The 17,242-nt window shown below is 42.6% G+C and overlaps 1 protein-coding gene across 4 annotated transcripts in view; it reads left to right on the plus strand.

The window, feature by feature from the left end:
- Window positions 1–17,242, plus strand: part of ints1 (integrator complex subunit 1) — a 120,893-nt gene that overhangs the window by 90,204 nt on the left and 13,447 nt on the right. For all 4 annotated transcript variants that reach the window (XM_043711842.1, XM_043711841.1, XM_043711839.1 and 1 more), the window contains exons 37-43: window positions 1,041–1,128; window positions 2,415–2,662; window positions 9,229–9,361; window positions 10,939–11,072; window positions 11,787–11,979; window positions 13,545–13,672; window positions 15,831–15,943. In XM_043711842.1, coding sequence (XP_043567777.1) covers window positions 1,041–1,128; window positions 2,415–2,662; window positions 9,229–9,361; window positions 10,939–11,072; window positions 11,787–11,979; window positions 13,545–13,672; window positions 15,831–15,943 — 1,037 coding nt within the window. The remainder of the gene's footprint in view (window positions 1–1,040; window positions 1,129–2,414; window positions 2,663–9,228; window positions 9,362–10,938; window positions 11,073–11,786; window positions 11,980–13,544; window positions 13,673–15,830; window positions 15,944–17,242) is intronic.

Consider the following 17,242-nt stretch of genomic DNA (forward strand, 5'->3'; position numbering starts at 1 on the left):
ATTGCTTACCCCTGGTAAGTCATCCCCCCCACAAGTATCCAAAACGGTATACTTGTTCTTGAGGGGAACGGCCGCCGGGGGTCCCTGCACTGGCTGCTTCCTCCCAGTCCCCCTCACTGTCACCCATCTGTCTGCAATCTTTGGAGTTACTACTTCCCTAAAGCTCCGATCTATGACCCCCTCTGCCTTTCGAATGATCCTAAGTTCATCCAACTCCAGCTCCAGTTCCCTAACACGGTCTTGGAGGAGCTGGAGATGGGTGCACTTCCTGCAAGTGTAATCAGCAGGGACGTCCATGGCATCCCTCACCTCAAACATGTTGCAAGAGGAACATTGCACTGCCTTCACTGCCATCCCTCTAAAAGTAACCTTTGTAAAAAAAAAACTAGGTCTAAAGAATAGAACAAGCAAAATGCAGCACTTGCCTACTTACCACAACGGGTCTTAATATTAGGTTAGAGGAGGAGGGCGGGTGGGAGGCACTACCTCAGTACCCCGCCCTCCTCCTCTAACCTAATAATAAGACCTCAGTAGTGCCTCGGGTTCCTCTCCTGCGCACTTTTATACTCACTGCTTTCCTTCCCGGCTGCCCCTCTGGTCCTCGTCACTTCCCCCTGCTGCTCCCGCTCCTTCTGTGAAAGGGAAAACACCGCTGTCCGCTACCGGTAAGTAATTTTTTTTTTAAAAACTGCCTTACCTTAGCTGCAGTGTTCCGGCTTCGTCTTGCCTCCGCTGCTGCTCGCACTCAAAATGGCCGTTGGCGTCGAAGGGTGAGTATTTATACTCGCTGCTTTCCTTCCCGGCTGCCCCTCTGGTCCTCGTCACTTACCCCGCTGCTCCCGCTCCTTCTGTGAAAGGGAAAACACTGCTGTCATGCCCCATTTGTTTTAATTTCGTAGCACGTTCTCTGTTAATAGAAACCATTTGTCAAAATGAGCAATTAGCACAAAATTTGTTTTCCTCGCACTCTTTTCTACTTCCCTTCTTTACTTCCTTTCTTTCTAGTGACCACTGTCTCAATTCTTTTCCTTTAACTCCAGGCTTGACCCCACAGCGTGTCTGGATTTTCTCTCGGCCTGTGTGCATATTCCAAGGATCTGGCAAGGACGTGACCAAAGAACTCCCCAGGTAGGATTCACAATGGGATGACATGGGAGAAGAACCAGTAGCTTGCTTCAGACAAGTGGCAGTGAATTTGAGAAGTGCGCTGGTTCACGAGTGGCATAATCCGTTAGGGACTTTTGAGATTTTTGGATCTGTTTTTAGAGGTTTGGATTAAATCAGTAGAAGTAGAAAAGCACATTCTGCTCTTTATATCGAGTCAATGCAATGTTCTTAGCTTTAAAATTGAATTCACTAGTTCAGATATGATCTCAAGGTGCACTTCATTACACAAGGGACAGCAGAAAACTAGACCACTTTCCTCAAAAGCTGTTAATCAAAATGTGATGAGTATTCTTTTTGTTAGGCCAAGGGGTTATGAGATATTATACTATGGCGTTAAATGTAGAGTTAAGATGCAGATAAACCAGTGTTTATTTGAATAGACTGGGGAGACAGAATGGTCTATTGTTCCTATGTTTCTGTTGCTGGCTATACCCTGGAAGTATCTCCTGTGGATGCAAAAAGCGAAAATGCTGGAAGTACTCAGCAGGTCTGACAGCATCTGTGCAGAGAGAAGTTGAGTTTGGACTTTTGATTAGAAACAGTTCTGCAATATGATGTCTTGCAAAATCATTACATTTCTCACTATAGGTGAGTTTGAAATCCCAACAGCAAGACTGGAGCGACTAAATCAATGCAGACACTACTAACCAAGAACAGAACTATCCTGCAAGGCGGCACGTAGGAGCAGAAGCAGGCAATTAAACTTACCAAGCCTGTTATATGATACAGGAAGATCATGGCTGATTTGTCTCATAACTCCATGTCCTTTAATACCATGGACCAGCAAAATCCAGACAGACCCCTTCAACCTGCTTGGAAACATTGCAATTTATTACAAGCGGGGTGCAAAACTGTCGTCAAATTGAATGATAGAAATTTACTATTGTGGCTTGTGACCGAACACTGACCTCATTAATCTATTCTGGCCTTGCAAAGGGCCTGTGCAAGTAGCTTACTGACTGTCTTAGCCAAGCTGACTTAAAAGCAAGTTAACAAAACCACAAACGGTGTGAGCAGTGCACTTACATTAATTTCTGTTGGGATAGGATTGAAATGCAACAAAGTTGTGTTAAACTTGTATGAAAATACTTTACAGCAAATGAAGAGTGTTTGAAATATAGTTGCTGTTGTGCTGTTGGAAATGTGCACACAACAAGCTCCCACAAACTGGGCTGCTCACCCAACATTGCATTATTGTCTGCCTCTTCATTGCCTGATGTGAGTCTGTGTATACTCTACCATTTTAGAAACACACCAAGGAGTATGTCCTGCGCTTGAAGAAGGCGGAGCTCATCAGCCTGGTAGATATCATTCTTTCAGAGTCCGAAGTGAGAACCTGCAACGGGTCGCAAGCTAACAAATCTGCTGAGGATGTCACGGGCACCCTCATCCAGTCACGGCTCCCTTTGCTGCTCAGCAGTTGCCATGGCAATTTGGCTAATGTCAAGAAAGTGACTGAGTATTTGATCAGTTGCATCAAACAATGGGGAGACAGGTAAATGTAAAAACAAGTTTCATGTGTTAACTGTTTGGTAGTTTTGTGCATGATGACCAATCTTGTAGTACATTTCAGGAACTGTGTATTATTTAGTACATTGACTTGCTGCAGTTCTTTTTTTGAGAGACTGATGTATATCAGAAAGTACCCTTAAGAATTTGATTGCACAGAACTGGGTAGATTGCTGCATGTTAAAAGCAAGTGCAACCATTTCCAAGGTGCTGCGGGAATAAATAGGGTTTTCTTTGATCGGTGTATGACAGACACAAAGGTTTGTGCAAGGTCCATATACTATTTTGATTTTACAATAATACTGTGTTTCAACAACACTCATGTATACTCACTACACTTCTCTACTTTAGAAAAGGCTCTTTGTCACTTTTCTTTCGTGTTTCATGTAGTATGGGCCTCATTATCCAGCAAGCTTTGCCAAAGTTGTTCAAAGTCTGTGCTCACAGCCAAAAGAGGGAATGTGCACTTAAATAACACCTTTCAAGTCCCATAGTACTATAGCCAATGAAGTACTTCTTTTAACGTGTACACACTATGGGACATATAGCATCCAATTTGATCACGAGATCCCACAAACAACAATGTGATAATGACTAGGTCATGTGTTTTTCTTTTGGGCTGTTGGGTTGAGGGATAAGTATTGGCCAGAATAATACAAACTCCCTTACTGTTTTTTTTTTCAAAGAAGCAGGTTTGCATCATTTACATCCTGTTGAGAGGCTTAACAATTAGACAATGCAGTACTCCTGAAGAATTGCACTGGAGTATCAGCCTTGATTATGTATGTTGACTGAAGTTTGAACTTAGAATCATCTGACTGTTGTCTAAGTGCCACTGCTGGGGAGTTGAGAATTGACTGTCAGGGTGACGTGCTGGAAAACTGTGGGCACCCAAGGGGATTGTATCCCAGCACAAGCCATCTCTATTTGAAAGAGAAGGGGCAAAAATTGCAGGGGGATAGAAGAGATAAGCAGCTTCACACTGACGGAAGAAACTGTGCAGCATGAAGTGTTTCCTCAAATGAATTTCTCAGAAGCTGAAGTAGTGACAAATTTGAGATGTGCATTATCTTAATCTACAGAATGTAATGTTTAATTAGGCAATAAATTATCAACATCCACCCAATATTTGACCACTGGGGTTTCAAGTGAAGATAGATTCTGGGGTTGTGTTCAATTAAAATTTTAATTGAAAGTTGAATGTGACTTTATTCTGAAGAATTGTCAATTTATGTGCTTGAAAGAAACATAACTTCACAAAGGATTATCATGTCTGAGTGAGTCAAAGGATTTAAATGATAAGTATGGGAAATATGAATGCTATATCTCATTATTTCTAAATTTAACACTTGCATTAGGAGGCAGGTGAGGGTTGCTAGTGTAATACAGTGCACTTATTTGTGACAAGTAAAGGTACAAGGTAGCACTCATCCTTAACTCCATAAGTAGTTGACTTGTTGCATTGTGGTTTAACAGGAAAAAAGAAGTGTACAAAGATCAAACTAATGAGTTGATGGTGGATTATGCAAATTAGTATAGTAATGGAATTGGGTGAATCATGCTTCACTGCTAAAGGTGGATTATTGTAAAACTGCAGTCCTGTCCTAAGCACACGATTCTGTTCAGCATTAAACAGCAAGGAACATTTGATCTGCAGAAGATGTTTGCTTTAATTCCGTTCTTGCTCAGTGCTGACTCTCACTGAATGCCTTCCTCACTTATGTGCATACAAAGAGCTGAAGAAAGCCATTTGGCCCCTTCAATTTGTTCCACCATTTAATAAAGAAAGGAAGAGAGTTCCAAACACTCTTGACCCTCTGTGAAAAGAAATTCTGCCTTCAGTGCATGATCTCTTATTTTTCCAACAGTGGCCCCTAGTTCAAGATTCTCCCATAAGAAATTGGAGTAGGACACTTGTCCCCTCAAACTAGTCCTGTCATTATATAAGATTATTGTTGACCTGCCCCAGGCCTCAACTTCTCTTTCGTGCAAACTCATCACAGTACTCAACTCCTCGATATTTCAGTGATCCTCCACAGCTCTCTGAGTCAAGAATTCCAAACATTCACTTCCTTCTGAGAGAGGAAATTCTGCCACATCTCATTTTGAAATGAGTATCCCCTTATTCTGTGACTGTATCCCCTGGTTCGAGAGTCCCCAGTAGTGGAAACATCATTTCACCAACTACCATGTGAGCCCCTCAGTATCTTACATGTTTCAATAAGATCACCCCTCGTTCTTCCAAACACTAATTAATAAATTAGGAGAAAGTGAGGACCGCAGATGCAGATTAGAGTTGAGACTAAGGTGCTGGAAAAGCACAGCAGGTCAGGCAGCATCCGAGGAGCAGGTGAATCGATGTTTCGGGCAAGAGCTCTTCATTTGATGAAGGGCTTTTGCCTGATACATCAATTCTCCTACTCCCCAAATGCTACCTGACCTGCTGTGCTTTTCCAGCACCCTACTCTCGACTAATGAATGAATACCTAATTTATCTATCCATTCTTGATGGGTCAATCCATTCATTCCAGGAATCAGCCTAGTGAATCTCTTTTGAACTTCCTCCAATGCCGGTATATCCTTTCTTAAATACAGGTACCAGAACTGTACACAATACTTGAGGTGCAGCCTCACCAACATCTTGTAGCGTTGTAGAAAGACTCAGTTGAGGACTTCCTGCCACAATGGTTGACAGGGCCCTTAGCCGTGTCTGACACATTTCTGGCACTTGTACCCTGACCCGTGCTCTTCCCTCCCACAAAACGGGGGTGGGATCCCCCTAGACCTCACTTTTCATCCCACTAATATCTGCATCCAAAGGATCATTAGCTGCCACCTGCAAAAGCATCTAAAGTTCTGCTCTGGGTCCCTTCAGCCTTTGGGACTCAGTAGTGAATTCAATAATTTTAGAATCTGAACATACCACCGATGTCCTTTACCTACCTTCCACGCCCCAGGTCTTTTCAGCACAGCCAACCTAGTTTCATCCACTTATGGTCTCCATCATCAGCTTCCCTTTCACCCAGGCAGAGTATCATCAATCCCTTTGTCTACCTAATTATCACAGTCACTCTCGCTCTCACTCTTGCTCTGTCGCTCCCGCTCCCAATCTGTATGTTCCATCTCTGCCATATTCCTTCACACATCCCCCTGACCTTTTCCTAGCTACTATCAATTCTGAAGGGTCACTGGACTAGAAATATTAACTCTACTTTTTCTCCAGCAATTTCTGGTTTTATTTCAGATTTCAGTTCCTTGTTTTATCCCTATAATACTCATTATAGTTTGTTAACTAACGAAATGGGGGCATAGGCTTAAGGCACGAGAGGAAAGATTTAAAGGAGACGCGAGGAGCAACATTTTCATGTAAAGGGTTGTGCCCGTATAGAATGAGCTGCCAGAGCAAGTGGTACAATTATAACATTTAAAAGGCATCTGGATGGGTATATGAATAGGAAGTATATAGAGGGATGTGGGCCAAATGCTGGCAAACGGGATTGATTGACTTAGGATATCTGGTTGGCATGGAAGAGTTGGACCGAAGGGTCTGCATCCATGCTGTGCAGATCTATGACAACATGATCCACTTATGCTAATTCTCTGCTTCTTATTAGCCAGCCAGTCATTTATCCATGTTGAGACTGTGGTGCTGGCAAAGCACAGCAGGTCAGGCAGCATCTGAGGAGCAGGAGAATTGACATTTCGGGCATAAGCCCTTCATCAGGAATGAGGCTTGTGGTGAGGGCTGAGAGATAAAGGGGAGGGGGTGAGGTGGGGGGCAGAGTTCCAAGGCAGAATTTGAGGCATTCCTCCTCCTGGCTTCGGGTGGTAACAGTTTGGCAGTGGAGGCGGCCCAAGACCTGCATGTCCTTGACTGAGTGGGAGAGGGAGTTGAAGTGTTCAGCCACGGGGCGGTGGGGTTGGTGGGTGCGGGTGTCCCAGAGATGTTCTCTGAAATGATCTGCAAGAAGGTGTCCTTCTCCCCGATGTAGAGGAGATCACACCGGATGTGACGGATGCAGTAGTCATCTATCCATGATAATATGTTACTCTTGTACTATGAGCTTGTATTTCCTGCAATAACCTTTGATATGGCACAGTATCAAATGTCTTCTGGAAATCTAAGTACCATCCTCCAGCTCCCCTTTGTCCATAGTACAAGTTACTTCCTTAAAGAACTCCCAATAGATTGATTAAACACGATTTCAGTTCACAAAACTATGCTGACTTTGGCTGATTACATTGGACGTATCCAAGTGCACTGCTATAACTTCTTTCATAATTGCTTCCTTTTCCTTATGACTTGGAGGTTAAGCTAACTAGCTCATAGTTTTCATCCTCCTTGTCTTTCCACCCACTTTGGAATTAATTCACTCACTTCCTATAAAACTAGTGTATACTTTGTTAACTCTTCACGTGTTAAATAGTGAACAGAAGGGATTAAATTCAGGAACTATAATAAATAAAACAACAAACTATTCTGAAGGAAGATCACTGGACTTGAAACATTAACTCTGCTTTCTCTCCATAGATGCTGCCAGATCTGCTGAGTTTCTCCAGCAATTTCCGATTAAATTTGGGAAGATATGGTAAATCAGTGAGTAAAATTAAACGTAAGATTGCTGTAGTCCTTCAGACCATATTGCTGCTCTTCCATTAGAGGGAGAGAGACTACGTGGATGGTTTAACCTGAGGGTCATCATACCTCAGGCTAGGGGAGAGGGTGAGACCTTCATGGTAACCTCAGCTGCTGTAGGAATTGAATCCACATGGTTGGTGTCACTGCATTGCAAACTAGCTGTCCAGACCCCCTAATTAATGAGTAGAAACAAGGAATGGGGGAAGCAATTAATATCTAGTTGCAAATCAATCAACAAGATTTGATGTTAAAGAAAGAAAGACTCCATCTGAATGCATATAGCATTTGGGACAAAACAAATGAACTCAATGCACAAATAGATAACCACAATCTGATGACCATTACAGATACCTGACTCCAGGGTGATATGTATGGGGACCTAAATGTTGAAGAGTACATTTGGAAAGGGTAGGAAGCTAGGAAAAGATTTATTGATGATTGTTCATTCTTACCCAAATATTGATTTCCTGAACTTGGGTCACAGCGCCAGAGACCTGGGTTCAATTCCCGCCTCAGGCAATTGTCTGTGTGGAGTTTGCACATTCTCCCTGTGTCTGCATGGGTTTCCTCCGGGTGCTCCAGTTTCTTCCCACCGTCCAAAGATATGCAGGTTAGGTGAATTGGCCATGCTAAATTGCCCGTAGTGTTAGGTGAAGGGGTAAATATAGGGGAATGGGTCTGGGTGGGTTGCGCTTCGGCGGGTCGGTGTGAACTTGTTGGGCCGAAGGGCCTGTTTCCACACTGAGTAATCTAATCTAATCTATTTATTTTAAAATCCTCTCTACTTCACAAGAAAAACAACTCGGTTAGACTCCGTGCCACAGGTCCCTTTGCCCAGTACTAATGTCCCATGAACTGGAAAGTATTCCTTCCACACAAGTCTTTGAAAAACATATCCATTCTCTAATCTGATTTCCTTTATGCTAATTTGCAAGTGGTTCAGATAGTGATCCAGAGATTATGACCATTGATGTTCTGCTTCTTAATTATGTGGTCACTCTTTGCATGTACTGCCCAAATAATGGGACATCATAGTATTACCTAGTTCCTATTCAGTGTCCACGTTTAGCAAGGATGGCTTGAGAGCAAACCGTGACAAACTTGGCTCATTTCAAAATCTCTAAATCCTGAAACTTTAAAATGAAAGTACAAAGTATTACCCTTTACATCTATTTCTTTGGTGAAACTCTTGATCATCGATACTAATACTTCCTTCAAACAAAATCAAAGAGCTGCAAATGATGAAAATCTAAAGCAAAAACGGAAATTACTGGAAAAACTCAGCCAGTTTGGCGGCATCTTTGGAGAGAAAGCAGAGTTACCGATTCTGGTTCAGTGAACGAGAGGCGATGGCCTTGTGGTGTCATCGCTGGACTGTTAATCCAGCAGCTCGGCTAATATTCTGGACACCTGCCATGGCAGCTGATGGAATTTGAATTCAATAAAAAAAATCTGCAAGAAAGAATCAAATGATGGCAATGAAACCATTGCTGATTATCAGGAAAAAAACCTAGCTGGTCTACTAATGGAGTGAAATCTACCATCCTAATTTGGTCTGGCCTACATGTGACTCCACACCCAAAACAATGTGGTTGACTCTCACTTGCTCTCTGTGCAGTTAGGAATGGGCAATAAATGTTGGCTAGCCAAAGATCCTCTTTTAGAATCCAAGAATAAGGAGATATCTTCATCGAAATGAATGGGATACATCCTTTAGATTTGTATTCCAAGTATTTACTTTCCCAGCTGAAGTAACATGGTGTGTCTTTGGGACTCTGGAATTTCCAGTGCAAAATGAGATGGTTCCTTTCTATTATTTCTGTGGCTAATGTAGATTGAAAATGCTGTCTGTTCATGTCCAGGATTCTTCTGCATATACAATTGCTGAACTATATTGTTCTGTCTTTTTACAGCAGTGTGATGGGAAAGCGTTGTCAGAATCTGCTTCTTCAAATATACTTCCAAGTTCCAGAGGTTATCCGCCATGTCAGTCTCCCAGAGTCTGTGCTCACCAGCGATGGCACCACTGAAGGAAGTACCTGCAAGGTATGAATGTCTTCAGCAACACTGTCCTCCTCAGGCACTACGTAGCGTCAGTGTCACTGTGGTGAGGGTTTCATCGAATCATACAAAACAGGAGACTACTGAGTCAAGGTTGCCTGTCTCAGTTCTGAAAGAGCTGTCCAAGTAGTTCAGCCTCATTTCTTTCTCCTTAGTCCTGCAAAGATTTCAGCTTCAGATATACAGAGGAACCTCAATTATCTGAATATCAATTATCCGAGTTTCGGATTATCTGAAGAAGATCTCGAGGTCCTGATAGAAACATTACATCAAAGACGTGTTTCCAACACTGATCGCACCTTTTGCTAACAATGAATAAAAATGAACTCGGCTTACTGAAATGCTGCCGAGCCCAGGCACCATCTCCAAATGATTGACCGCCCACCCTCTCTCTCTGTTCCCCCACACTTTCCCAGGAGTTCTTCACAGGGGTGTACCCTAAACCTCCCTTCCCCAGATAATCATTCCAACATTGTCCTGTACAGGGCAAAGGTTGAACTTGTCAAAAAGGTGTGTGTGTGTCCAGTCTGGCTGCTGTGGTGTGGGGGGTGGTGGCGGGGGAGCTGGGTCAGGGGGGATGGGGGGAGGTGGCGGGGCGGCTGGGTCGGAGGGGGAGGATGGGGGTAGCGGGGCAGCCTGGTCAGACAGGGTTGGGTGGCGGATGGGGATTTACACGCGGTGTACTGCTGCCTAGTCTCCTGGACAGGGAGCGGACTTAGCAAAGTGCTTGCTGTGTCAATCCCATTGAACTGATGGGATGGGAGAGGGGGTGGTGGAAGTGGGAGGCTTCAGCAATGCTGCACGTCCCTTACACACAAGTGTGTCTCTGCTCAGAAACAATCCCTGAGACAGAGAGGGGGAGCAAAGCAGGCAGAGCGAGGAGAAAAGAAACTTCAGAAAACTCCGAGCCCAAGAGGAGAGGCATTGAATTACTTAACTGAATAATCAGTTATCCGAATGAAATACTGCCCGCCCACTCGTTCGGATAATCGAGGTTCCTCTGTACTTAGTTTCCTTTTAATTGTTGAAACTGTTGCCATCACTCTTTCAATTTAAGTCAGATCTGAACTGATCTGAGCATTTTTCAGATATCCATAAGCTACTGGTCTTTAAAGAGTGTATAATTTTTAAAAATTACTAGAGGGAGCGCTTTGTACGGAGTAAGTCCATCATTAACAAGTTTTGTAAGAAATGCTCATTTACTGTAGAGCACTGTGATAACAGCATGTTAATGCAACTGTTGCAAATTATTGAATGTAATGCTCCGCATAACATACTGCCTTCTTAACTACTGTTCTGAGTGTGTGAGCATCATATTGCATCTTATATTATCTTTATATAATAGGATTATCTTCAGGTTAAACTGATTTTTAGTCTATTATATCTGCTATCCTGACAGACAACAGCAGTGCTTAACTGCCCTAGGTTCAAATATAGTTTCCTGCGGTTCAGCTGGTTGCTGCTGACTGATGCTGTGACCATGAGGACCCTGAGGTTGGTTTCTGGATATCGAAGGCGTTCTGCTTGAGCAGCTTTTACAAGCATGTTTCTTTCTTTTCAAGCTGGATGCACTCGTCCATCGGTTACTGACGCTGCTCGCGGACACCAATGACTCGAAAACATCGGAGAATCGTATGGCTGATGCCAACATGGCCTGCAGAAAGTTGGCAGTGGCACATCCGGTTTTATTGCTTCGGTATTAATATTTCACTTTTAAAGGATCCTTTTTATTATAATGATTAAAGAACTCAATTTTGTTTTGCCAAAATATCTAATGCATGGCTAACTTGCTCTTGATCTGTTTCACCTCTAAACTCTGACTGTCACTCTCTCAACATTTCTTGTCTATACTCAGCACCAATGCAATCATTCCTTCTCTGAGCTACCTCTGTAACAATAGACTAGGTAGGTGAACAAATGTACCTTGGGTAATGACAGATCTATTATGCTCTTAGTCTTCTGCTACTGGTGCTTTATTCCTGTCCCTCAAATCAACCACACAATTCCAAACAAGATCCATATACATTGATCATGGCGCTGCTGTAGCATCTATCTCTGTTAGACTCCCACTAGCTAGGATTTCATTGTTAAAACAGATAGCAATTTGGCCTAGCTGGGACAAATGAAGAGACATAATAACAAAGCCAAACATTTCCAGTTTGTTGCATTGACTGGGATCTTTAGATTTTTGATGGGTAAAGGTTTTAAGGGATATGGAGTAATGGTGAGTATATGGGATTGAGGCACAGATCAGTCATGATCTAATTAAATGGTGGAAGGGCCTCTGGGCTGAATAGTCTACTCTTGTTCCAATGCATTTAACTTTTAGCTGAATTGCATGTACTAAAACCTTACCCATGAGTGTTTGTGCTGAGCAATCTTTTGGTATTTGTTTTGTTTTACTTTTCAGACACTTGCCAATGATTGCTGCCCTGTTACATGGACGAGTTCATTTGAATTTTCAGGAGTTTCGACAGCAGAACCATTTGATCTTCTTCCTGCATGTTCTGGGGATCCTGGAATTGTTGCAGCCGTATTTATTTCAGAGTGAACACCAGGGGGCGATGCAGGACTGCCTTCTCTCCTTCATATTACTCCTGCAGGTCAGTGGAAACCCAGCTGGAATATAAGAAGTCCATTCAGAGGCCATTCCATCAAAGTCATTTTGTTGCACCGTTCATTAAGATCAATCAGTATCTTAACTCCATCTACGTGCCTTGATTCTGTAATTCTCAAAAGCCTTGCCTAACCAAAGTCTTCCAGTCTCCAGTTTTAAATTTTAAATTGACTTTACAGTCTCAGCTTTGAGTTCCATTTATCCACCATCTTTTGTGTGTACAAGTGCCTCCTGACATCACTCCTGAACTGCCTCACTCTAATTTAAAGTAATGCCTCCTCTTTCTGGATTCAATGCCTCCCAAAAATAAATACTTTCCTTTCTAAACTTCAGTTATTGTAAGCCTTCACTTAGAACACTCTTAATCTTGAAACTTTGAGGAAATAACTTCAATAACTGAACCTCTGGGAGGTGGAATGAGCCCAGCAGCAAACAAGGCACCTCATACTACTGCTGCTATTACAATAAAGATATGCATTTATATAGCACCTATCATATAGTATAATGCTGTGTGCTGCTTTGCATAAAACTCTGAGAGTCTTGACAGAATACATGTGGAGAGGGAAGTCTTAACGAAAAGTCTAGAATAAGGAGTCGCTGTTCGCTAATTTAAAACAGAGATGACAGGAAATTGTTTTATCTTAGAAAATTATGGGTCTTTGGAACTCTCTTCCTTTAAACGCATTGGAGGCAGAGTCTGTGAATATTTTTAAGGCAGAGTTGGATAGATTCTTGGAAATTGAGGTGAAAGGTTATCGGGGTAGACAGTAAAGTGAATCTGAGGTTACATTCAGATTAGCCATGCTGAAATTAAATGGTAGAACAAGCCCGAGGACTGAATGGTCTCTCTTCCTTGTTCGTATGTTCACTGGGCATTGTTATCAGACAAGACTCGTCACCAAGTCACTGAGAGAGATACAAGAAACTCCTGAAAATTCAAAGTAAATTTTTTAAAAAGTGCTTTATTTTAATCCTGAGTTCTTTCCATTTCAAAATATATATATACATCTAAACGTTGAAAGTTGTACAACAAAAGTGTATTTGCTCTAGCAATAAAGCTGAACAAAGCTTCGTCAATGGTGCATCCAGTTTATCCAATCAGTAATTTAGCAGTACACACCCTGAGGACCATAAATTCAATCTCAGGATTGCCCTAAATTAGCAGACTTGAGTCAGCACAGTGTTACAGAATGTGCTGCAACAGACCTTTGCACTCCGGTTTAGGGAGAAGAGATCAGAACAGGATTTTTGGTCACTGTTTGGGCAATTCCTGACAAAATATATATGTGGCTGCTGAAGAAGGAATCTAGCTAGGCTGCAGTAATAAGCAGTTAACTATGACTGAAGTCATAGATAACCGCAGTTTAGATCTGAATACCTAACAATGCCAGAAAGTGGCTGACAGCTGTGGAATTAAATATGTAATTGGAGGGCTACGTGCATTGCTCGGTGTTGGGGGGTGGGGGTGGGTGGGTGTGGAGAATATGTATCATGGCTGAGAATCAAAACACTGACTATCTTTGGATAATTTTGAATACTTTTTTCTTGCAGAATTACGGGAAGTACTCCAGGTTCATTGCTTCTTTCATCAATAAATGCGTGCATTTTATTCACAAGTTTATAACCTACAATGCAGCAGCAGCAGTCCCATTCCTTCAGAAACATTCAGATGTGCTCCAGTGAGTATTTTGTTTGTTTATTAAAAATTGAGTAATAGGACAGAGGGATTAAGAAAGAACGCACCATTTAGTGAGACCTTTTTGTTTTTATTCATTCATGGGCTGGGCCAACATTTATTGCCAGGCCCCTGTTGCCTATTATAAGGTGGTGTGAGCTGCCACCTTGAAGCACTGCGGTCCATGTGCTATAAATGGACCCAAAATGCTTTTGGGGAGGGAATTCCAAGAGTTTGACCCAGTGACTGTGAAGGACCAGGGATATATCTCCAAGTCTGATTGGTGAGTGACTTGGAAGGGATCTTGGGGGTAATGCCCTTGTCCTTCTAGATGGTAGTGGTAGTGGGAAAGGAAGGTTGTAATCTAAAGTACCTCTCCTCTCCTGAGCCCCTCCTAAAATGTTTGTGTGTGTGAATGGTCAAGTGGGTTGTATTTCAACTTCTCCACAATTTCTGGATGACCCATTTCCAAATTGGATACCCAGCATGATTGTGAAATCACATCTCTTTTTCACTCCATCTCAGTGTGTGTAAACGTGGAATGTAATGTTCAAGCCTGCATTCCGTCACTTGTCATAGCCACATGTTTGACTTTGGATCAGAGTAGGGAAGGGGCAGCTGTTTGCTTGAGCAGGGAATGATGGTGGCAACAGCAGAAAAGGTGGCTTGCCAGGCTCAGCCAAGTGGGATGGGGGATGGCACTCCAGATTTGGCCATTTAAACAGGAAGAAGATTGAATTGGGACCCTTAGCAACTTAGCATGGCCTTGAGACCTAGCCAAGAACTTCTGAGGCTAAAAGGTCTGAGTGACGGAGGTTCCTGGGAGTGGAATGGTGATAGTCCTCCAGAACTAAGTTAGCCATCTGAAAACAATTGGGTGATGAGTTGGGGGTTATGACCCGTTCATTCACTATACTGCTGAGTGATTGAGCCAGTATTGATTGGACAGGCCTTTGTTTAGGATGCTGTCCCAGATTAGAAATGATTGGAGAGATTGAAATAAAATTTCTGAATTTCCTTTAGTAAACCTTTTAAGAAAAATCAAATTCTTGCAAAGGCTGTATCCAATGATAAAGATTAGATTAGATTAGATTACATTACAGTGTGGAAACAGGCCCTTCGACCCAACAAGTCCACACCGACCCGCCGAAGCGAAACCCACCCATACCCCTACATTTACCCCTTACCTAACACTACGGGCAATTTAGTATGGCCAATTCACCTGACCCTGCACATCATTGGATGGTGGGAGGAAACCGGAGCACCCGGAGGAAACACACGCAGACACGGGGAGAACGTGCAAACTCCACACAGTCAGTCGCCTGAGGCGGGAATTGAACCCGGGTCTCTGGCGCTGTGAAGCAGCAGTGCTAACCACTGTGCCACCGTGCCGCCCACGATAAAGGTTGTCTTTGTTTCACACCTAGGCCCTGAAGTGGGAATGCATTGAAAGAAGAGGTTAACAATAGGAATAGCTGAATTTGGGACAGAATGTTTTGAATGGTTGATTGTGATTCCTAACTGTGATGCGATGGCATGTGTTTGTATGTTGAGCGATAACTAGATCTAGCTGGCAATAATACTTGCGTGACCAAATTTTTATCCACAATCATCAAGCATGCAAGTCAAGTAGGCCAACCAGGGACTGAGTGTCTGATGGCCCAGTCCCCTCATCTATAGACAGAGTAAATGATTACTCAGATTTAGTCAGAAATTGGCTTTTTTTTTAAAGACATGTTATGGTGCTCTTGTAAAGGATGACTTGCATTTCAATAGTGTCTTTCAAATGTTGCAACACGCTACAAGAAATTCACAAGATTCTTTGCCAAGGCAGTGACTTGTCCCTTCATTTACCTGATGTTGATGCAAAACAAGTCCATGACTATGATTTCCCATTAACCTGCTGTGCCTTGCACGATTATGTGTCAAACACTGATCGGCCTTTGTTTAGCAATAATCAGTTTGGAGCTGCCTTGGGTCAGTTGTACTTAGTCGTCAATGGGTGTCCTGGGGCAGACTAGAAATTGTCTTTTAAAAATAAAAGTCTTTGGAGGATATCTGTCTCCCTTCTCCAACCTGTCCCATTCCCAAAACCCCACCCGACCAACTAAGACACAAAATCTTTTTCAAAGTCAAGCATTTTGTTTTGACATTTGGTACAGTTACCTTTCACGGGAATATCCAGAGATGGCTCTGCTGAAGTCCCTGCTGGCTGGATTAACGCTCCCAACTCGGAGTGGACTCATTGAAGAGAATGCAGACGATGAGGACGGGGGTGAGTTATGGACTTCTGTTAATTAAAATAATAGAAGTAAATAGAAATATTGAGCTGTTCGCAACGGTGAGAGGGTTGACAATGAGTGACGGAATGGAGTATTGTGTACTTGCTAAGGAATCGTCTCTGTTACAAAGTCCAGCTCTGTCATGTGAAATACTTCATGCATTCTGTCATTGCAAGTATCCTTCCAAAGCACTTGTAATCTAGGACAATAAAACAAAACAAAAGAAGAAAGACTTGCACTTATAAAGCCATTTTGTGACCTTGGCCTTCCTCGAAATGTTTTACGCATATTGAAGTGTAATCGCCGTTGAAAAGTTGAAAAAACGCCAGGCTCCCATAAACAGTCTTCACTCTTGTTTTTTTTAGCAGTGATGTAGTTAAGACTAATAATTGTCCATGGCGCTGAGGAGAATTTCCCTCACCTTCTTTGAAGTACTGGCTTAGGAACTTTTAAGCTTACTTGTGAAGCCGCGGTTTAACATCTCATGCTCTGGATGAGACCTTTGGCAGTGTCACAGTCCCTCAGTACTACATTGGAGTGACAGTTTTAGTTTTAAGACTTTTGAAGTAGAATTTGACCCCCAACCATCTGCCTGTAGAACTAAGAGTGCTAATCACTGAGTCAGCTCTGATGGATTGAAATTGCTGAAACTCACTGTAAAGTCTGCCTGCTTTTGTGAGCAGTGAGTTACTTTGAATGGCAGCATCTGTTATGTCAGCCAACTTAATTGGCAGCAAGTATCAGGCAGTTTCTTTCCTTTTTCTTTCTCTTTCGAACCCTGGAAATGTTTGAGCATTGTTTTTAGTATGGAAGCCAGCTGCTGTCTGTAAACAATATCCTCAACACAGTGTTCAAGGTTTAAAGTAAACCAAAGAGCTTCGCTGCTGGAAGCCTGAAACAAAAATGGAAATTGCTGGAGAAATTCAGCAAGACTGGCAGTAAGAACGCTTTCTCCCCACAGATGTTGCCAGAGTTTCTCCAGCAATTTGATTTTTTGTCCAAGCATTACTTCATAAGTGGAATCAGGTGAGCAGAAGAGAATTATTGCAGGAGATTACAAGCACAAGTCATGTCAGGATGGTCTGTGATGAATTGTGTAGCAGAGGCTTTCACCCCAGACTAAGGAGCTTATGTTTGATACCTCACTAGTTTCTAATTTTTTTAAAAGAAGTTTTTTAAGTTTTTAAAATAAATTTTTCTCTTCCCCCCCCCCCATCTCTCTCTTTCTCTATCACCCCCATCTCTCTCTCTCTCTCTCCCCCCCCATCTCTCTCTCTCTCCCATCTCTCCCG

The sequence above is a fragment of the Chiloscyllium plagiosum genome, chromosome 21, assembly GCF_004010195.1.
Source record: "Chiloscyllium plagiosum isolate BGI_BamShark_2017 chromosome 21, ASM401019v2, whole genome shotgun sequence".
Taxonomy (NCBI): Eukaryota; Metazoa; Chordata; class Chondrichthyes; order Orectolobiformes; family Hemiscylliidae; genus Chiloscyllium; species Chiloscyllium plagiosum.